The sequence below is a fragment of the Pristis pectinata genome, chromosome 10, assembly GCF_009764475.1.
Source record: "Pristis pectinata isolate sPriPec2 chromosome 10, sPriPec2.1.pri, whole genome shotgun sequence".
Lineage (NCBI taxonomy): Eukaryota > Metazoa > Chordata > Chondrichthyes > Rhinopristiformes > Pristidae > Pristis > Pristis pectinata.
Genome location: NC_067414.1, coordinates 45,029,141 through 45,053,211, shown reverse-complemented (window position 1 = coordinate 45,053,211; position 24,071 = coordinate 45,029,141). Strand labels below are relative to the sequence as shown.

The 24,071-nt window shown below is 39.2% G+C and overlaps 1 protein-coding gene across 1 annotated transcript in view; it reads right to left on the bottom strand.

Annotated features, from left to right (window-relative positions):
* The window catches only part of slc35f1 (solute carrier family 35 member F1), a 229,047-nt gene extending 206,530 nt beyond the window's left edge, over positions 1 to 22,517 (bottom strand). The window contains exon 1 of the mRNA XM_052024786.1: positions 22,166 to 22,517. Within this exon, the coding sequence (XP_051880746.1) occupies positions 22,166 to 22,485 (320 nt within the window). The 5' untranslated portion in view covers positions 22,486 to 22,517. The remainder of the gene's footprint in view (positions 1 to 22,165) is intronic.
* Positions 22,518 to 24,071: the final 1,554 nt, after the last annotated feature.

Here is a 24,071-nt window from a genome sequence, read left to right as displayed (position 1 = left end):
CTAATAAAGGTATCTTATCTTATTATCCTCAACTCTTAGCAAACCAATTCCTCAGAGTTGTTCTCACTCTGCGGACAGAACATAGAACAGTATAGAACAGGAACAGGCCCTTCGGCCCACTGTGTCTGCACCCAACACAATGCCGAATTAAACTAAATCTCTTCTGCCTGTACACGATCCATATCCCTCCATTCCCTGCACATTCCTGCGTCTATCTAAAAGCCTCTTAAAAGCCACTAATGTATCTGCTTCCGCCACTACCCCTGGCAGCCCATTCCTTTCCGTGTAAAAAACTTTCCCTCTCTCACCTTAAATGCAGTAGTACTTGACATTTCTACCCTGGGAAAATTATTCTGATTGTCCACCCTATCTATGCCTCACGTAACTTTATAAACTGTTATTTTATATTATTTCACTGGAAGTGAAGCCAAACCCCAAGGGCTGAAGGCTTCCACCAAAGAAAATAACAGTGATGGAAGAGGAGAGTGACAAGGCCTGTATTATAGTTTAAACGATGCTAAATCAAACCAAAGAAACAGTAAACAATGACGAATAGCCTCAAGAAAAGCTCATGCCATCTTCAAAACATCACGGAGGACTCTTATAAGGCTGCCACCTGTGAAAACATGTCATTCCAATAGCTTTATAACTTAAGTTGGAGATATGGCCAACATTCCTTCACTGCACTGAAGAAAAGAAATGGTGGAACTCATTTCAAGTCCCAAGAAAGAATGGAGTAAAGCGAGTAGCTTGCCCACATGGCTGTGGTATCAGGGGGCACTAAGCAATTCTACTGGCCAGGCTACATCAGAATGCCATTTCCTGGCTTCAGTGCAAGGAAGCCCTTTGGCCAGTTAAGATCAAGTGGAAGGATGCTGCTTCTACTGCTGAACCCAGGGAGGGCAAGGATTTTCTTGTGGGACTTGGAGAGTGCTGCTGCTTCTCTTGGCCAACAAGGAAATCAAAAATAAAACTTAACACTTCACTACTGAGCCTCTTGTCTGCCTGGTTTCCATTCCTGTTGACTTATGGAGAGTCATACAGCATGGAAACTGGCCATTTGGCCCACCACATCTATGCCGAACAGTGGGCATCCACTGAATTAATCCCATCTTCCAGCACTTGGCCCATAGCTTTCTATGCCTAGGTAATTCAAATGCTCATTATTCCAGGTATTCACCACTGTGGGTGAAAAAGGTTCCCCTCAGATCTCCTCTAAATATCTTACCCCTTACCCTTCTAATTTTATCTCCCTCTGATATGGGCAATAGTTTCCTGCAGTCTACCCTACCTATATCCCTCAATTTTATATAATTCAGTCATGTCCCCTCTTAACCTCTTACAGTCCAAGGAAAACAGACCCAAACTCCCCATTTCTCCTCATAACCAAAATGTCCCATCCCAGGCAAGATCCTGATTAATCTTACCTGCAGCATCTCCAGTGCTAGCACATCTTTTACTAAGACCTTTGAGCTAAAAAATGGTAGATTGACTCTGATCATAAGATCAGACCGTTATCTGCATACTTAAGGAGCATTGTGATAACTTTGGAACAGAAATTCTTGCTGCCTGCAATTTAAGAGTATGGTTAGTGAGATCAGGGTGAGGAAGTAATGGATAAGACTCACAATATATTAACTGACTCCCGGTTTCCACTAGCCAGGGCATGTTGGGTTGAGAGCTTCAAGTGAACATCACAATAGCCTGTCCTGGCCCAATCACATAGATGCCACAGCCAAGAAAGTTCACCAGTGCCTCTACTTCCTCAGGAGGCTAAAGAAATTTGTCATGCCCCCCTTGACACTCACCAACTTTTATTGATGCTGCTCTGCTCTGAACTGCAAGAAACTGCAGAGAGTTGTGGACACAGCTCAGCACATCATGGAAACCAGCCTCCCCTCCATGGATTCTGTTTTTACTTCTTGCTGCCTCAGTAAAACAGCCAGCATAATCAAAGACCCCACCTTCTCAGGACATTCTCTCTTCTCCCCTCTCCCATCAGGCAGAAGATACAAAAGCCTGAAAGCATGTACCACCAGGCTCAAGGACAGCTTCTGTACGACTGTTATAACACCAAGGAACCATTCAATAGTCTTATAAGATGCACTCTTGACCCCACAATCTACCTCGTTATGACCTTGCACCTTATTGTCTACCTGCACTGCACCTTCTCTGTATCTGTGACACTTTACTCTGCATTCTGTATTGTTTTACCTTGGGCTACCTTAATGCACTGTGTAATGAATTGATCTGTATGAACAGTATGCAAATCAAGTTTTTCCACTGTACCTCGGTACAAGTGACAATAATAAGCCAATTCAATTCAAACTGATCTTGAGAATCTATGAAAGACTAGAAGACAAATCCAAATATTGATGGCCCACAATTGGTGGCATGTTTCTAGAGCTTCCAGTGAAATTCAATATTATGTGCTTTATGACTGAACGGAAGTAGAAAATAGATTGCAGGCAGCACCAAAAGTACTGGGTACACCGCTGTGGCATTAATCATTGCATTTGATGTTGCCGGTGCAACTTTGAAGCATGCATATCCACTGCAGAAAGAGCCTGGGCCTCCAAGGAGAAAGTAGGCTTTAACAGTGGATAAAGACTTATTCGACTATAAGAAGAGAGGCAGTTCTTAATAGAGCCACTGTCAGGGAGTGTGTCTCTGAAGGTGACTGTGGCATAGTCCCAACAGAAAAGATATCCCTGCAAATTGCAAGTAAAATTGTTCCTCTTGGGCAAGGCCCTAGTTGCCTTAATGCTTCCCCTGAGTGTCCACCTCCAAAACCATTAAGTCTGACTGGCTGCCAGAGAAGCAGGATCCTTACTTCGGTGTCCTTCCCATAACCCCTGCTTGGATTACCAGATTCAACCCCATTTCTTGAAGCCAAGGCTCCCATTGAGAAATGTTCCTCTGAAATCTCCCGAGGTAGAGGGAGATCACACCGATTAGCTAGCCTTCTGCAAGTGACACTTCATGTGGTTATTATGCATAACTGCACTGAAGATTCAAGAACTGCAAGGCTTGTGCACAAAATTCCTCCCACAAAACCCCTGTAGAAATTGGCATTGGTCCATTGCACATTACCATTTTAGTCCGCCTTTCCATTGTGCTTTATAGTTCCACCCCATTTTACCTAGACAATATTCAGTTTTTCCAGAAACAATTATATAGGATTATTTGTAGTTACTTTTAGATTTACTGATTTTGCTTTATGGAAAATAATGTGACATTTAACTTCTTGGCAAAATAGCCAATTCATTATTTCTTCAAACATTACCTCAGTGGTTCATACTTCCATCTTTCCATCTGTCGTTGCCCTGGTACAGAACTCCTCTGGACCCAATCCACAATATACCCTAACTAGAGACAATAGAGGTAGTTCTAATGAAGGTTCATGGACCTGAAATGTTAACTCTGATTCTCCCACCACAGATGCTGCCTGACCTGCTGAGTATCTCCAGCATTTCCACTTTTTTTTTTATTATTTATGGTGGATCTCAACCCTGTGAAATAGTCCAATATGGATGACAGTAAGTTGCAACAAGTTTTACATCTCTCCTCATTTTATTGAGCAGAGTTGATGACATGCAGCAACTTAGGAAAGGAATTCAAAGTGTGAAACTCAAGTCTCTGAAGGTGCAGCTGTTAATTGTGGAAAGTGTTCATTTTCTTATAAAATATTGGTGGAGGGGAGGGGAGAAGGCTCTTGCCAGCATTTTGTACCTTAAAAGTACTGCAGCAAGGATTGTTCAATGATTTACACATTGAAATTTTTAAAACTGAAGCAAGTAGTTTAAGTGTCCCATAGAGCAGAAAGTCCAAAATCCAGGTGTCAGGATTAATAATCCCCTTGTTCTGATGATGAGCATTTGTAAGACTAAATGGCATATATGAATATGAAAACAGATTGTGATCAATAAAGAGAAAACCTGAACAAAATGAACACAATCAAAACCCAGCTACATTGACAGGAAATAAAACAGAAAATGCTGGAGATACGTCACAGGTCAGACAGTGTCTAAAGAGAAAAACATTTTAAGTCAAAGAACTTCGAAGGGAACCTTCGCCTGAAAAATGCTGCACATAATATGCTGTAAAGTATCTGTTAATAATCAGTCCACAGACAGAATATTCACTTTCAAACATTTCAATATTTTGTACAAAAAGAAACACCTTCAAAATGCAGTGATGTTATAATAAAGATAACCAATCAAGATTTCTGCAGCAGTAATATCCGACAAACAGGTTTTAGACTAATCACTCCTCCATTGGTTTAAATGAAGTTAAATTCCTGTTCCACTTTGTTATAAAACAGAGGCATTGAGTCAAACCACAGGGAAACAGCCCCTCAACCCACTGAGTCTGTGTCGGCCATCAAGCACCTAATTACATTAATCCCATTTCATTTACCCTATATTCTCATCAACTTCCTCCAGAATCTACCACTCAACTACACACTGGGAACAATTCACAATGGCCAATTAGTCTACAATACTGCACATCTTTGGAATGTGGGAGGAAACCAGAGCACCTGGGGAAACCCACGGGGAGGGCATGCAAACTCCACACGGACAGCACCAGAGGTCAGGATTGAACCCGAGTCACTGGAACTGTGAGGTAGCAACTCTATCTGCTACAGCACTGTGCCATCTATAACTTGATTTTTTTTCTGCCAGTATTGGAGCTATAATCAATCATTCAATATCACCATCAAAACGAGTTGTACAGAATACACACGCAATATTTGACTCTGCCCAAAGTTATGAACCAAAACAAAAACTGAGGGGGAGAAAATACCACTGCTAATACCTTGGGAATTTGAAACGTAAAAAGATAGCAGATTCTGGTAGTTATGTTGTTATGTACACACCATGTGTGCTAAACGTACACCTGGTCATCTTTCTCCTCCATCCCTGGTTCTTCAAATAACTAATGTATTCAGGTTCTGATGAAAGGACGTTGGCCCAAAATGTTAACCCTGTTCCTTTTTCTGCTGATGCTGCCTGGCCTGTTGAGTATTTCCAGCAGTTTCTGCTTTTATTTCAGACTTGCAGCATCAGTAGACTTTTGCTTTTTGTTGATCAGTTTGTTCCCGTCTGAGAATTTATTTCTATTACTGGCCCCATAGAGTTACATAAATCTCTGATGATTTGTCCTGAGCATCTCTCAGGATTATGAGAACAAAAGCCATTTCCCATTTCATGACTCCATCTGTATAACTTCCAAGCTACATACAAGAAACAAGTACTTTTATTTTAACTTGTTCCCATTTAACGAGGTTTTATAATGCTCTGAACAATATTTCTTTGAGCACATTGCTGCACAAGGCTGTGGAATTTTAAACAAACAGCATATCATATATGTGGTGAATTTCATCATCTGCTGAAGGGACAGTACTTGGCATTGTAAATAACTGTGCTCAAAAGCTCATTTTTCCATAAAATAATGCTACTATTCTCTATAAACTGTATAAGTAGTGAGTAGCCATGAAAGAATTTTGCAGTTTGTTCCATCAGTACTTTCACTTTTCAAACATTTATTCCATAGCCAATAAGGAACCAAAAAGCTTACTTGCACTCACCACTGTGCTACGAATAATATTACATTATAATTGTGTACCTCCAGATGGAATGTGGCATGCATTACAATTTCTCAAAGGCTTAAAACATGGGTACCCCCAAGGGACTTCTTCCAGTGCAGAGGTTGGTTGATTTGATGATAAACAAGAAGAATTCATGCAGCAGACAAGAGAGACTGCAATGAGCATCAAGAAACTGTGAGATCACCACATCATTAGTAAATTCAGTCTTTGTTCTTGTTAGAGACTAGGGTAGTATTTCCAGAGATCATTTGCGCACAATTAGAGTCTTTCATTCGCTGAGTAATAGAGAGCACTTCTCTTTTATGGGTAAGCAACCATAGAATACTACTGTACAATGTGTTCCCAGTTACAGTTTTGCTATACAAGGTTAAATGCCTTGGGACAAGTATCATTACCCTTGTACATTCCTTGACCACTTTAAGTGAAACAGCAATCATTATGTAACAACAAACACATTAATCTCCATTAATTCAGGCGAGGGATTAATGCCGATTTCAATAACATATTGTAAGTTATCAGGAAGTAATGGTCACTTCAAAACTATTTCCAGGATAAATGGGATAATTGTTCTGGATTATTCATAATATAGATCAAATTATACTGCCAACACTGGCTGTTTATACGACACTGAATCTGCAAAGTGAAGAAGCAAATGGCTAAAATATTCTGGATTCAACATAATGCAAATCAATGTGTCATTTATTCATTATTTTTTCATGAAAAGTCTCAAGGTCACCTGTACAACGTAGTAGGCTGTTCATGCTGTATCTAATGTAGGAAGTGTTATACTTGCACTGACTTGATCCACTATATTGCCTACACTGCATCATCACAAGCACAGCTAGGGTGTTGCTTATTTAAAGGAAGCCTATCATTCATACTATTGCAAGATTCCTTGTTAATTATCCCATTTTGAAGAAAGCTCAATGAAAACCTAATTAGAAAAGAGAATGATGATTACAAGAATTACCAGAGTGCGAAAGATTTTAACTCTGAAGGGCTTAGGCAGATTTTTCTGTGTCCATCTCTTCCAGTTGTGGGGTAGGTGGATTTATCCCATGACTGCCTGATGGAACACTCCCAGGACCCAAACCATTATCATGGCCTTTACTGATCAGCACTCCTACTGGGTACCACTTTCAAAGAGCATTTTCTCACAGTATCATTAGCATTTTTGGAACAGCGCAGTGGAGAGTGGAAATTGCAAGTCTCCAACACAAGCCACCATTGCAGCAGGCAAAAATGGGGCAGGGAATATGGGAGAATGACCCCCAAAGGGTCAGTTGTAGGTGAGAATGTTGAAAGGAGCATTGGTGCCTGTAATCCTATGGAACTTCTCCACAGATTATTTTCTTTTTTTACAGTGGCCTGCTCTAGTGTGGCTGGTGATATCACTGAACACGTGTCAATTTTCAGAAGCTGCACAGATATACTCTACTAGTTGGTCAGCATGGACTCGTGGGGCCGAAGGGCCTGCTTCCGTGCTGTACTTCTTTAAGACCCTATGACCTCGAAATTGCTTTGCTGATCCCAATTTGCATGGGCTGACAGGACTCCAGGCTGCTTTAAGCGAAAAGATGGGAAATCCTTATGGCAGGTACAGGTTCCAATGCCTTTGTTCTTTCCTCATCCAGAGCAGCTGGTAATTATTACACCCTGATTAGTATAAGATTAGCAGTACCTTTCTACATTTTCATTCACCTGTTTCTTGGTTTGCATTTATTAATGCCTGATTAACCCGTGTTCCTAGCTTCTGCTCTTGGATCCTCTCATTGCACTACCCCACTTATAATCTTATTTCCCAAGTTATATGTAACCATTTTACTCTTCTCGTCAAAGCCAAATACTTCACTTTTATCTGTGTTGAAATTCATTTGCCAATTACATCTCCATTCTCCAAAAGAACCAGTAACTTTTATCTCCAAGATATAAAAGTTCAATTCCATCTGGATCACAGGAAACAGATTGAAAAAATATTGGAAAGAAGAAAGTAAATTGGAAAATCTCTCAAGCTTTTGCATAAGCTGGCACAGGAGTGACAGGCCAAACACTGAGCTGTACTTTTCTATTATTCTCTATGATCCTAAGCAATTGTAGAATTTTAAACTCCTAACAAAGAGAAAAAAATGTTTAACATTTCCAAGAACAGCATATATTAAAATAGGTCTTCCAGTGATAAGAAATCAAAGGAACCAAAGAACTACTGTGCTCTTCAAAAGTTATTTGCAAAAGTATTAACATAGATTTTAGAGTTACAATCTTATTTTTAAGAGGCAGTCGAAGGTTGTCTTATGAGAGTAAATATAACCACATATTACATAATTTTAACTATTCATTAGTTTGTTCTTATAAAGTATATTAAATTACAGTTTTAAGTTCAAATGAGATCTGAAGTTCTAGTCAATCACTTCTGAAATCTAAAATGAGATTTTGCAGAGATGTTTCATAAATCTAGAAGCAAAACAGAGATTGCTGTCTTTATTCTGAACATGTTACAAGAAGCTTACAAAAGCCTTGAAGCACTGATTAAAATTCTTGAAGGTTCCGGAACTTGGGCTGCGCGTATAAGAATAATCCAAAATGCAAAATAATGTTTAGTAAAAGGGTTAGGAATAATTAACAGAGGTCTAAATTCAATGGCCAAGCAGTTGCTGATGGTTGGAGAGAAGATCTGGGGAATAAATAGTAAACCATTTCCTAGGGGACAGAGGTGAGCACAGAGACATAGAACTGGAAGGGATTGTTGAGGTAAAAAGGTAAAAAGAGACATTACTAGAGAGGTGGAGGGAAATATATTAGCACACTACACACATGATAGCACTTTCAAGCAAGTGATGACATGAACTGTAAAATGCATCATAGGAGATAGTGTAGGCTTGGAGAAGAAGTTTACATGACCTTTATATGTGCTTTATTACCAGACAGGCTATCTATATAGCCATCCTTAATGACAATATGACGAGAGTTGTGGGTGATAGGCAGAGATTCATGGGAACATAACAGGCAGAAGGTAAGGGTAATTCAGAGAGCCAGGAGTGGGGCAAGGCAACAAAGTAGATTCCCTCATTTTTCAGCACCATAAGATCAGCTTATTGAACATTTCAACAGAGAAAGAGACACATCAACCATGTCTGCACTGACCACGATGCCAGTTTAACTAATCCCATCTGCCTGCACATGGCCCATCTCTCTCTATTCCCTGCCTATACATGTGTCCGTCAAAATGGCTCTCAAACATTGCTTTTGTATTTGCTTCTATCACCTCCTCTAGCAGAGAGTTCCAGGCGCCTACCCTTCTCTGTGTAAAAAAAACCTGCCTCGCAAATCTCCTTTAAACATTCCTCCCTCTCACCTTAAACCTATGCCCTTTGACATTTTCACCCTGGGTAAAAGACTCTGACAATCTACACCAACTATGCATCTCATAACTTTATATACTTCTATAGGAACTTCAAGTTTGACAAAAGTGTTGAAGCATAATGTTGGCCTGTCAATGAGCAACTCAAAATTCGCAATGAAACTTTTGCCCTTTAACTTGCATTGACCTTAACACAAGAAAAGCTTGTCTAGAAATCTGTGCCAGTTAATGGGGAAGCAGCTCTGAAGGAGCTGCAGCTTGCAATTAAAGGACAGGATGTGATGCTGGCAGAAGAGTAGTATGATTGTTCAGAGTGACAAAGCAGACATGAGAACAAAAATGCTATCTTTGATAGTGAAAAGCTGAAGGGCCAAGAGAGGAGCCCAATTTGGAGACAAATTGCCAAACTGATTGCTAATCAAGTGCACCCTGGCACACAGCCAACAGGTTCAACCTAGGGAGATGGCTTTTGTGCAAGGAAAGCAGTCGAGAAAGGATGCTTCAAGCATTTGTAAAATAGCATAATAGTGTACATTTTCATCTATTGTGTCATAAACCTGGCAGTTCCACAATGGACCACAGTGGTCAAAGTGCGAAAGAGATGGGAAGATGTGCAACTGTCTGCTTTAACGGCCATCACTTCTAGTTCTTTTCATTCTCTCCTTAAATATCATTGTGCCTATGCATCTGCCTAGGATCATGCCATAACTCAAAATTAAAAGAATAAGAACAGCATGATTCATAGTCTCAATGACTTCAACATTAACCTGTTTAAACTGCGTATTAAGAATTTGTAAGATTTTTCACACAGAGCTAAACAATATTTTCCCTTATTATGTATTGTGCATAACATAGCATGAGGTTTAATTTCATTAATTAAATTTATGTACTATATTTGCGGAGTAATCTAGCTCCATTATATGTTGGTATCAGTAAGCTTCAATATTATCTGGAAAAATTCACTTATAAACTAGAATGTATCAGCTCATTATTACGTAGCTCAAAATGCTCATTTCCAACTCAATCAAAACCCAGAATAGCACAACTGCTGAATGCTTTGTACTGTTCAGTTATACACAACGGAGAAATTTTGTATGGCAATCCATTGCTGAAACAGTGTGAACAGAAATATACAACTTGCACAAATGTTTCTGCAACCTATTGTGTTATAGCCAGAATTCTGTGACAATACAATGGTAGGTTTTTCCAGTATTTCACATTTCATTCTGATGAAATATCTGTAGATTTATTTAAGATGTTCTTTTAAAAAAAAACACATGTTGTGCAGAAATTCATTCTCACTTGAAACATGGAACAAATGACTTTACATGAGGGACCCAGGCCAGTTTGTTGCAGTGCTACAGGGGAAAAGTTTTTTTGTTACCACCTTCTGCCCAAGGCTTTTTTTTGTTCATAAGCACCCCCATTCACAGACAACCGTGCAGATTAACTTCGAGTTTTGTGCATTTCACAGTGAACAAACCTATGCAGTGTGATGTTATTGCTGGATCTCTTAAAGAGGTAGTGCTCACTGACCCTGCTGTTGTCAGTCACTGGGCAACTTTTGGTGAGACAGGCATGAGAGAGGGCACCTTGCTTCTCTGACAATGACATGTAGATAGTGATGGCAGAGGTGGGCACCTGGAAAGAGGATTGAAGCACATGAGGAGGAAAACTCAGAAGGTTAGTAGGCCTCACCCATGTTTTTTAAAAAAAAGAAAGCAGCTCCATCATTTCAACTGAGCCGACTCCATCAAAAACTGTGGTACAGGACTCCAGAACATGGACTCAAGTACTGCCAGAGCATGTCTGCTTCCAGTACAACACATGCATAATCCAATATGGTAGCAACGGCATGAAAAGTGCATCCAACACCAGGCAGTGGCCAAGTTACTTTGTTTAGTGCACATCAAGCACACATCTGTGCAATCCAATAATTCAAATGTGCACAATCCACACTACAAGATCTTAATTACATTTAGCAATTGATTTTACCCCATAATTCAATCCTACAAGTGCATAAATACATGTTTTTTCAGATTCAATTTCTAGGCCCTGGTCTCCCAGAGGAACTAGTAATTGGTGATTTTTTATGATAGTTAAAACAATCATTCAATATTGTGGGCATCATCAGCCATTTAAAGTAATAATTAGCCTAAGCAAGGCTATTTTCCCTGATATGCAGCAAAGATGGTGAAATGCACTGACAATTAGCAATACGTGTGCCTACTTGTTTTAGTGCATTAAGCAGACCCTCCAAGCCTCTTCAAATAAATCTTGCAAAAGCAGCCAAACAAATCTTCATTTGTTTCATACCCAAAATTAAGACATGGAATTAGATATCTGCAAATGATGCAAATGTTGTACCTCTCTAACTACTGAAGAACAACAATCTTTCTTATTTCTGAAAATATTGCATCCTATGGTCCCATCTGACATATTGAAAGTTTTTTGATCTTTGTTTTAAATTATTTATTTTTGTGTGACTCCAAGGGCACATTTACAATTGGCTCAGCTAGCAGATTCAAACAAATAGTTATTTTGTTAGCCTCTGTGATATCCTGTGTATCTGGCAAAGAGAAGAATTTATATGCCTAATGAAATATAAACTTAACATGTTTTTTTAAACAGCTAACTTTACATCCTGCTCCTTTGGGAAATGGCTTCAAACTCTAACAAAATTTCATTGAGCATCATTAAATCCAAGTGAAAACTTCCTCTCCCCTTAATCTGGTTACATTCAAGTCTAGGTCCAAAAGGAGAAAGGGCTACAAAGTCCTTTTCTCAGCTCCAATCTCACCCCATATACTTGTTAGGTATAATGTTTACAGGGCATTGTTAAATATATATGACCATATTTTGGCATTAATAACCAGTCTCCAATAACTTGCCCTATTTCAGCTTGTTTCCTGATTAGCTCAGTGCAAATGTATTTTTCTAATGTGTTATTTTATCATTTGAACATTCAGCTTCTGACCAGCAGTGATTCGAGAGGAACATGCTTTTTAACCATGAATAGTTCAGAAAAGTTGTTGTTAAATTATTAGTAATTTGGTGTTTGGATTTAGGGAAGGGGATTTGCACTTCACAATTGACTCACATATCAGAATCAATTCAACAAATAGTTTGTTAGCTTCTGTGATATCTTGCAATCCTGTAAATATATTAATTAGAATGACCAATGAAAGAAATACTTCAGGTACTTTATTAAAGTAACTAATCCTTTGCCTTTCAAACATCAAAATCTTCATTCAGGACAAAAATGGAGCCCCAATTGCAGAAATATAAAAGAACGAAATGGACAGATTCACAATTGTTTATTAATGAGTTTAGCAGATTAATGACATGCATGAACAAATATCCTGCAATCTTCATTGTGTTATGTTGGGCGGCAGTTTGATCAGGTTTGGAGATGTATTCACATAGAGTAATTATTTCAGAGATATTTATCTGAAAAAAAGTAATTTCCAGTATGGGAAAGAGTATTTCTGTCAAAATAAGATTAATGAATGTAAAATAAGTAAGAAAGGACTTAAAGTCATCTTAAATAATAAACACTTCAAGGTTGTTTCTCTGAAAGTTTTCCTTGTAATGAAGATAATTTTGTGGTAATCACCATTAAGATTATTAATATTGAAGAATGGACCACAGGTATGGATAAAACACAAGTTAAATCTATCTGAATAAGTTTCCATTAGGATCCTCCGTAAAAGAGATTACATTCTATGTCTCACCAAATTGAATGAAAAAAATCATCTGGGTTCCATTCTGGGCCCCAAGGCATAGGAACAAGAGAATCTACTGCTTGTAGTTTTGAGATAGCAATTGTAGCTATCCAAAAGAGTAAATTTGGACTCTCCAAATACATCTTAGTCAAAAAAATTATCTGCAAAGATAAAAATATTATTTGCATTTAAACATATTCAGAAGTTGAGGTACATAGAAGTGTACCACTTAATTCCTGTATGTAATTTTCTATCTAAGTAAAGCCAAAGGCAAGAAATAGCTATTTACTCCTTTGTAATCTGCCTGCACCACATACAGTTCCAACCCCACCTCAACTTTCCCATCTCAACATCAGCTGCAATTTGATTGAGCCTGTTTTTCCTTTGTCTACTAGATGATTCCAAACATCCATGTTTTTTTAGGGTTGAAACTACTGTGTAATATCTAACAAATGTATTTACAAATCTGTATAAAATCAATTTAAAGTAAATGGATTCTTCATTTTGTTCCAAATGTTAACTAAAGAATTTCTTACAAACACATGGAGCATTGTTCTTTTCAAATGTCCTCTTTGCTAACCTAAATTTTCCTTGGTCATAATTTCTTGTTTCACTTTGAAGTATTGTGGACTAAACCTATCTTCTTCTAGGTCATAGAGTTCAATACTGTTAAGTTGTAGCTAATCCTCTGTAGCATGGTTGCCACAATATGGCTTGGCTAAATATAATTTGACTTGTACTTTGCAAAGCATTAAGAGGACCTCCGTACAACTTACTTGCATTATCCAATGTCTATTGGTTTTTATTAATAATTTTGCCAAATTCTCTGCATATTACTCCTACTTCTTCTGCTCATCCTGTGATTATTTCATCACATTCATTATATAGTTATAAGAATTTGTTTTAACATTACTTGCAATCTTCCTCCCTTATCATAACATAGCAATATTCCCCCTTCTTATGAAACATGGCCATTTATATGGATTAGAAAACAACTGTGATCCTCACTCCATTTGTCACCTCGCTCAGTCTTATGACCAGTCTCTTTCTTATTATTTTACAAGTTTCTTCTACAAGTGCTCTATCCTGGATTGCTGTGGATTCAACTTGTTTTTTTTAAAAATGTGGCTGTGTTTCAAAAGGTTTCTAATATTCCCACCAGCTTTGCCCAGTGCAATGCATTCATGGTGTCAGTGCTCATTAAAAATCTTATCAAAACCTAATGTGGGCACATGCATGTTTTCAGAGGTTTTTGTCAGTTTCCCCTTCAACTAACCCAATGGATTCAAATTCAGTTGTCCCAGCGAGAGCAAGAAACTTCTCCAGCCAAAGACTGGATTTGGGATATCCTGTTTTTGGTTTGACTTCATTTGGATCAGAAGGTTATAGTTTGAACCCCTCACAAAATTTTGAATTGTTAATTATGCTGACAACCCAATGCAGAAGAGTTCATTCTTCAGATAAGACAATAAACCTGCTTGTCTCTTGTTTTGGTTCAGATGGAACTTAAAATTTCTATTGCATCATTCAGTGAAAAACAGGCAGTTCAGCTGGGAAGTTTCCCTATGTCCTGCCAAGACTTAACCCTTAAATAATCTGAAAACAAGTTGACTGGTTGTTTGCCCAACTACTGTTAGTAGAACATTGCTGGCACAAAATGTCTACTGCATTTTTCCAAATAGCAACCGTCACCAGACTAAAAGATAATTCGTTATTTTAAGTAGTTTCAGAGAAAATACATTAAGATACTACTTTATCATAAAAAGCCTGTATAAATGCAAGTTGTTGCTGCTGCTATTTCATTGTACAAAAGACAAAATGTAAATACAACCATTATTATCTTTCTTATATTTTAATTATTGGTCTCTGTAGCTCGATTGCTCACTCGATAAAACCAAGCCACAATGTTTCAATCTAGCACAGTATAAGACGGAACAATCCATGCTATAATTTCTCAATGACAGAAGCCTCTTCTTTCCACCTTCTTTACATCAGCTACCTAATTTCAAGTCTCGTTGAGACCTTTATCCAAGTCATTCCCACGTGCAGACTCCATTATTCCAATGTGCTCCTGTCATCCTCTAATCCTCTGAGATTAAATTTCAGTTCATTCAAAACTCCATTTCCCATATCTTTACCTACATTGAATGCTGCTCACCCACTGCATGGAGGAATAACCTACACTTGTTTTCAAATGCTTTTATGGTCATGGTCTTGCCTTTCCCAATCACTGTAAACTCATCCTGGCCTACAGCATCTCACCAGAACTGAAACAGCAAAAGCCTGCAGATGCTGGAAATCTGAAACAAAAACAGAATAGTCTGGCAATATTCAGCAAGCCAAGTGGCATCGTGTTAGCATTTCACATTGAAGAGAATGGTCTTCAACCTAAAATGTTAACTCTGTTTCTCTTTCCACAGATGCTGCTTGACCTGCTGAATATTTCCTATTTCCAGCATTTTCCTGTTTTTATCTTAACAGAACTTAGTGATTTCAATGCTGAGAATGCCTTTTACATCCCTCTCTCCTCTAACAACCTAGGCCCAATCCTCTTTAAAATTCACCCCTCTTTGACTAAGCTTTGGGTCACTTCTTCCCAGATCTCTTGGCATCTGCTTTCCTCTGGTTCTCTCTCTCTCTCTCCAGTTACAGACACGACATAAAAGTCATGGTTTCTGTGGGGATATCTAATGCCAGTTTGTTGTTAAGTAAAATAACATTAATGGAAATTTCCTTACAGATTTCTTCACCTTTCTCATCCCTATCCCAGGAAGTGAAACCCTATTCCAAAAACTGAAAACATCTTTTTTTAAGCCCAATACAATATCATCCGGAATATCTTTTATACTCTACCATACAAAATTGAAAATTATGTGAAAGAGACTATTTGTCATCACAATGTTGACCATAATAATTGAAGTAATATAAAGGGGATTCCAGTATCTGTGATAGTAACTAAATGGACGGAGATGAGCATCCCCACAGCAGCAGAAATAATGGGAGTACGTAATACCCTGACACTGAGTTATCATGACACCTATTAAATGACCTCCCGCTTAAAACAATGTTTAATAATCATCCGTCACAGAGTGGCATCTCTTCGTATTTATTTCAGGATACCATCAGATTCGAAAGTCTCGTTCATTTATAGCCGTGGGAAACACAATAGATGTGTGCATCCTCTGAAGGGAAAAAAAAAGAGATCGAAGTTCCTCTTTTATGAACAGCACACACTCCTGCGATACTACAGGAAGCAAATTAAAATTAGGCGAAAATATCTGCTGAAAATCCACGCCACCATTCCAAAAGTGACCTTGGATAGATCAGCACGAAAGGGCCGTGCCACCACAGGGCCCGTTTTTTTAATGAATGGGAACATCCAGAGCATTGTTTCACCCTTACTTGTGCTCCTTCGGAATTAAATTAGTTTATAAACAAAATAAAAAGGACAGAATATGTGGCTCACTTGAACTGCATATTAAATGATAAGACCCGTTGCATTGCAATTTAATCTCTTCGCCCTCTATAAGTTCTTAAAACGTTCCTGCGTTTTAAACTGCAGATTGTCTCGGTAAAGGAAATATCGCCAGTCTGGAAAAGAAGAGCAATGCCTGTAACTTCCACCAGAAGCAGCTTCTCTCCCTCCCCTTCTAACGTTCACAACAAAGGTGGAACGGTTTGTCCCTATTGAGCGGTGGATTGCATTAGAATGCAGATCACATCCCCGAAGCCATTGTTCGGGGCGAAAAAAAGGTCCATTCATTAAAACTGCAGCAGATGGCTCTGCAACGGACAGAAAGCAGCATGAAACGGGGCCGCCAGCTGGCAGTCGCTGCACCAGCAACATTCAACCGCAGCTGCACGTTTACTGCTCCTTTCACCCACCCGCATTCCACGCCGTCACATAACAGAGATCCCCGAATAAATTCAAATGTGAGGGGGGTTGGCTCCGCTGCTCTTCATCACATGCTTTGCTAACTAGGAACTGGCTCATTCCCCGCTATTGTCCCGTGCTCAAAGAGCAAACTGAACGGCACTTCCCTCACTTCAAAGAACTGAAGCCAGAAATTAATTTCATTGCAGTAAATTTGACAGACCATTTTCTGTCACCGAAAAATTGAATGGTATTTCTCCAAGTCATTAAAACGTTCTGTTATACATAAAAAGCATAATCATTAAAAAAGCATCGATCGAGTGATACTATCCCTCGTCAGATAATCCCTTAAACGCCTGCCTTCCAATTTTTTTACTGTCTTTTTGTCATTAGCGTTTATAATAAAAAATGATGAAACACTCCCAGTGAAGCTGCTGTACTGTGAAAATCCTGTGTGGTATGAGCGTTTAGAAACAGCGAACAGCATGGTGCAAGTTTTAACATGGAAGGCACATTATTCTGTAATCAGAATTTAAGGCTGCATTTTTCCCCACACATTTAGTAGGAATTTGCCAGCCTTTACTAATATTGTGCTCTCTGCTTCTGGCTGTATTGATTTTACACTGGCAGGAGACTGGATATGGGTAACCCTATACTTTTATTTCGAACTAGCCTCCGCCCTTTACCTCCTAGTTCCTGCCTGCCACAAAGCAAGGAGCAAGAATAAAGAGCAGCAGTCAGCAGCAGAAGCAGACAAACCACTCATTACTGATACCGATTCCCAGTGCGAGCAATTATGTATCGTAAAAATGAGCTGATGGGGACTGGGGGCAAGCAAGCAATATTTTTCACAGATGCCATTCCTCATTTTTACCTGCACACAGAAAAAAAATAAGGATTCCATACATTTTAATTTCTTTAAGGGAAGGTAAATGTTTCCCAGACACGAAGCAAATCAGTTTCTGCCTTCTTGCAACGTACAGGAAACTTGCATCATTCTACCATTTATTTCATGCTCCATTAAGTTCACTTAACATAATTAATAATTATTTTAATTCAGTGTATTATCATTTAATAATTCTGCTCTAATCCAATTGGTATCCTCCTCATTGCTATTAGTTAAGGTGCAAGGTGTAATGTAACTTCATAAATTAACCAGAGTTTTCAATATTTCAGATTCCAACAAAAACAGCACTTATACAATCTCTGATGTTTTATTGCTTGTGGTAGGGGAAAGAGGCAAGGTCATTAGGGAGTAGACATGGCGTAATGAAATATTGAGAAAACTATAGAGAAATCTTTATGAAATGTTAATGATGAAGCACATTTGCAGTAAATTGAACCTTCCACAGATTGCTTGAGGCACACACATGCACTTTGCATAACAGAAATTGGCCACCCTACAGTCTCAGTAACCAATACCATACACATCACAAATTTTGATAATCAAAAATCTATCACATCATTTAAATTTGCCAATAATAAATGGAATGTCACCAACAAATTGGATTTTAAAATCACACAACAATTGTGGGAAAACCCAATGTTACAGGAATCTCTGGGCACTGCAAACCCAATGTGCACATTATTCAAACAATACTCCATACTCTATTCTAACTGGAAGAAGAAAAAAATGGTTTGATATTTAAAATGCCTAAACCCACTACTTCAAAACTTTTCAAATGGATTTGAAATGTTGAATGGCAGCTAAACCACGCTAACCAACAAGTGACATAATTGCCAGGCAATAACTAGCACAGAGTAGGCAATTAACATTCTACAGTTAGTGTTCTGAGTAAACTAGGAATTCTACAGTGGCTTTAAAAGTGGCCAATTATGGCACTTTTAGCCAGCTGCACAGCCATTGAATAGAAAGTGGTTCAACCATACAAATAGTAAGAATCTGGTGGGAGATACCAATACACCATCTAAAGAGACAAGATGCAGTTAAACTTACTAATGGGAGTCACAATTCTCTATAGTGTGCTCTTTACTCAAAGGCATTGCACTGACACTGAAAATTTTTGCAGTCATTGATCAGTGATATTTTCAGAGAAAAATTGTTAATGTTTATCCAAGAATAATTTTAGGATAAACTGCATAGGAACTCTAAACAACTGGTAACGGGTGTCACAAAGTTGACATTTTGTACGCCTTTCTAATCAAGAAAGTTGAAATCATATCTGTAAATACCAAAAAAAGTCTGTAAGGTGAAACACTAGAAGGCTACAGACCAACTAACAGCAAATGGCATTAGTACAGATGGGTACTTGATAGTTGTCATGGACATGGTGGACCAAAGGAGCAACTTCTCTATGGTATGATTCTCTATAAATATGCTTCTTATGTTTCTTAGGATGAACAATCTGTTCCTATGTTCATAACAAGTCTGAACATTTTGCACTGAACTCACAGCAACCTAAGTGATACGCAAGAAGTGCTGGAGGAACTCAGCAGGTCAAGCAGCATCTATGGAGGGAAATAAACAGTCAACGTTTTGGGCCCAGACCCTTCATCAGGTCTGAATAGGAAGGTTGGGGGGGGGGGGGGGGGGAGGGGGGGAAGGAGTGCACGCAGGCAGGGGATAGGTGACCTAATACAGCTACAACAACCTAATACAGGATTCCAAATTTATACATTATTTAGTCACTGCAAGAAAGCACTGCGAATCATAATATGCAAATTTCATTTTTATTCCTACATCTGGGACCATAAGAATAAACAATACTGACTGAAAACATTTTTCCCCTATTAAAGAACTACAAGTTTCAAAGTGAATCCATATTCATGCAGTTTACTTCTGCATTACCAAATTACCTCAGTTTTCACACACACTGCCTCAATGACCTAATGCTAAGAAACTAGACTTGATTTAGTAACTTAATAAACACATTTATGCAGTTGCCCTTTTCACATACGTCAGTGATTCTACAAATGTGACTGTTCTCAGCTTTTTAAAGAATTATATACTATTTGTCTGTTCATACTTGGATTTATTTTTCCTATCCATGAAAAATGCAAGCAAAGTATCGAGTTTCCTGCTATACATAGGAAATTTAAAAAATGTATAAATACGTTCACTTCCTAAAGCAAAAGTCTAATTACACGTCACAGTCTTCACTGAGGAATACAACAAATTGTTCCAGGGAAGCTGTGAGCCTGTATATTTATGTTACGAAACAATATGCAAAGAAATCAAAAAAAAATCTATTGTTCCATCATGCTTCCTTCCGAGTATTAACAACTGTCTATGGAAATTTCATTCAATTAAGAACAATTCTTGACTAAGAAGCTTGGTCACACCCACTGCTCCCTTTTGAGATTGATAAACCGGGGGTCTTGGCACCATTAATACCCACAATCCAGCAGTAATAGTGTCAGGTTTAAATCCCACTCATGATAGCCTTTTACACCTAATGCTCTTCTATAGAAGGCAATAACATGGTTGTGTAAAGATGACAGTTGTACAGATCACCCCATATTACTCAAGTCTGCCTCATAGTGGTTGGACAAAATCTGCAGCAAAACAAATAAGCGTATGTGTTCGGTGGCAAAAAGAATCCTTCCAACCATAAAAGCGGATGAAAATATGGAGAACTATCCAAAACACAAGGGGAAATAGCATATCGCAAATACATTTCAAATCTGCATTTTTAATGGAAAGGTAAAAAAAAGTTAAATAGTCATTTATTCCTACACAAGAGCACGCAATGTCATTCTTGATCATTGGATGCAAACCTCAAAAGATCACGACAGCACATCAGTTACAACAGATCTATGCAAATAATGTGGTTTACTAATTTTAACTACACTTCGCTATCTGAAAACAATGCAACATATTAAAATTAATTACTTCAAGCTCCATTTGAAACTTGATTTATCAACCATGTGATGCCCTGGGTGTTCAGAAATCTTGAACAGGACTGCTGACAACAGTTCATTCCAAAGTCAACAGTGCTGGTGTCAAAATCCTGAAATGGTCCCAAATCTTGAAGTAACCAATATTACCGGTTTTGAATGGGGTGAAGGCTATGTTTGTCAAGTCAGAGGAAAACTTTATTCCTGAAGAATGAAAACTCCTACTGCCCAATGACTGAACAAGTTTTTGCAAGCTAGATTCTCAGCTTCTGGAAACTCATTTAAATGTTGAACTTTAGCTCATACCAGTCCATATCCAGTTGTTTAAATCACTGTTTATTTGGAATAGAAACGTTAAAAAATCACGTGCTTTCAGGAGGGAGTATAGAAACAGCTCAGTGCAGACAAATTTTGTACTGTTCCTGTAGGACAACTGGTTTATTCCAATTTCTTCCCAACCCTGTTATTTAGTCATATGTCAAATTCTCTATTAAAATAATAGATCAGTTATCAGAGAGTTTTTAAATGGAAAAATAGAAACGTAGAAAAACTACTGTATTGACAGTATAAGCACAAATCAAGACTTTTCGAATGATGCTTTAATTCTCAGTTATTCATGTGTTGTAACTGTAACCATCAATTCAATTCCCATACATCAATAACTACAGCGAACAATGGAGTCTATCATACACGGCACGTTCCTCACACAGTCCTTTTGGTATGACCAAAATGGATACTTTTTTATCTGGTTTAGACAAATGACTTGAAAATATATTAGACAAATACACATGCAAAAGAAAATCTGGACTGGACAATGTCCACATCATTGCACGGTATTGCACTCACAATGAAAGACTATTTTAGTGTAATGAAGAAATGACTGGGAATATTGTGTCTGTACCTGAGCTTCGCCTGTTTTGAAATAATTTGCCTTTTGTTTTAAGAGATTTGAATTTACAGGAATAGTGCAAGATATACTGATGGGTGTTTGGTCGAGTTCGACCGGGGTTTTTATTTCAGATGGGGGGTACCTCCACCGCCTCACTCGCCTGTCTCACGGTACACCCTCACACAGCCAGCGATGAAAGGGAAAAGAGAGCTCACAAAGAGCGTTAGTGATCGTCGCCGGCTTTCGGCTTCGCTCCCTCAGACTTGAAAGGGGCACATTGTATATATATATAAAAATACACCCACGATTCTAACCTCAAATAATCTCACAGTAGGAAAGTCCAAGCTAAGACCGAAATTCTCCTCAACGTAATATTTTTTTAAATGAGCATATTTCCATAAACCTTAGATCAATAGAAGCACGCTCGGTACCCACAAACAATCCCTAATCACTGGCATAATATGAAGTGGGTTGAAGATATCGAAGGGATGCTGAAACACTGTTAACTCGTCTGTGTAATTTCAATTAAAATCGATGCAACAGGATATCCAAGAAATATAACCATAGGTGTACGCGTCTCTTCAGATCACGGTGACTAAATATCGTGAAACAAAACTGAGCGCGATGGTAGATTAAGAACAGCTATGTTCATAATTATTAGGAGGCGACAACTTTTTTCCCCTGTTGGTGACGGAGGGAGCCCGGTACAGCAGCTGTTGAGTGTGAGTGTTACCAGCTACATGATTCACTGCGGTCTCTTTGAGAGAGATTTTGGGGAGTGGGAGGTCTTTTGCGGCTGGACGGGACTCTTTCTGAGAGGGGCGGGGGGGGGGGGGGTTTGGTTTCTTACCTTGTGAATACTTTTCTTATCCTCTGCAGCAGGGGGGGCGATGCGTTGATGGCTTCGGCTGGGATGTTCTCGATGGTGGCAACATGATTGCGCTGCTCGGGGATCATTGCTGGATTAAAATGCAGGGAACATCCTGCACCGTGGCGACCGATGGTGGGGAGCCGGTTGCACTGGGTCAGCCCGCGCCCTCTTCCCCGCCGAGCCGCTGGCGCTTGAACTCGAGCACCGGACTGAGACGGAAACGAGGGGCTGAGAGGTTGTTGGCAGAGTGTCGGAGGCGGACGAGCCAACACCTGCTCTGGATGAGCTGAGGTTCCCATTCCCTCCGACAGGGGGAGAATTATCCTCTCCATCCGCCTCGTCCGGGGACACCTGGGATTTGTAGTCAATTTCTGCTCGCTTGTCAGTTTCACCCTCAAACCACGCCCCCGCCGAGGGCGGAAACCCCTGGCTCCCGGCATCGATTGCATTCCCTGCCCGCCTTTTCTGGCAACTGTGCAAAGTCAGATCTAACCAATTCAACCATGCTTTTTAAAACTTGTTAACTGCTTTGCAGGACACAATTAGCGGAGCTTCCAGGGTGCCACCGTCAGGATTCTCTCAATTAAAACTAGTTGTGCTGAGACCTCAACTCTGTTTCTCTTCCCATAGATGCTTCCTGACCTGCTGAATATTTCCAGGATTTTCTGTTTTTATTTTATTTCCTGCATATATTCTGTTTTTCTGCTTGTGTGTGTGTGTGTTTGTAATAAAGCACAACATTCTAGAATAAATTAAGGTCAGGCAGGTCTGTGGAGAGAGAAACAGAGTTAATAAGAGGCTGCAGATACTGGAATCTGGAGCAACAAATAAGATGCTGGAGGAACTCAGCAGATCAGGCAGCATCCGCTGAGGAATGCTGTCCAGATGAAGGGTCTCAACCTGAAACGTCGACTGACCATTTCCCTCTACAGGTGCTGCCTGACCCACTGAGTCCCTTCAGCATCTCGCTTGTTGCTTCATATTTCGGGTCCTCGGAACAGAAAATATCAATAGCAGTCACGCTTTAAGTTGCAGAGTAATGAGGTGGGTGGGGAGGACAAAGAGGATGTCTGTGATAGGAGGAGATGAAGGGAAAATGGTGGATTGGTATCGACTGAGGGAGAGTGAAGAAGTCTTGTTAATGGCAGCTGAACAGTTTATAGGAGGTGTAAGTAGAGTGAAACAAAAGAAAAACATACTGGAACTGTCCAGTACAGAACAGAAAAGCTACTGGAAATCTGAAATAAAGAAAGCTGCAAAAACTCAGCAGTACAAGCAACATCTGTGGAGGAACAAAAAGCTGAATTACATTAGGACTCACTCAGGATTAAAAAGCAAACACCCGCAGGTGCTGAAAACACTCAGCAGGCCAGGCAGCACCTGCACAGGGAGAAACAGCTGATGTTTCATGCCGAAAACTCCTCCCCGTCCCCCACCGCACCTAGAATGGTCATTGGCCCAAAACGCCAACCTTGCCCAACCACCCCACCCTCTGCTGTCTGATTGGTGGAGCATCCCCAGCATTCTCTGTTCTTGTTTCAGCTCAACCTTCTGATTACTTCCAGCAATTCCTGTTTTATATTTCAGATCTGCAACATCTGCAGTTGTTTAAAAATTAATACACTTAAATTACATTTATTTTTCCTCATAAATTTGCAGATTATAAAACTATTCATCAGCCCTGTTCATTTTCCTTAAAATAATTGATATTCTTGATAACTTGAGTAAAACCCTGTAAGTTCAATAAAGATCATAGTTCTGGTACATTTTCCAGAATATGACACTGTATGGCAGCAATATCACCTTCTGCTGCATATCCACTATAGGACTGTATTATCTATTGAATGAGACATGTGCAAATTGCAAAAACCTGTAAATTAGGTTG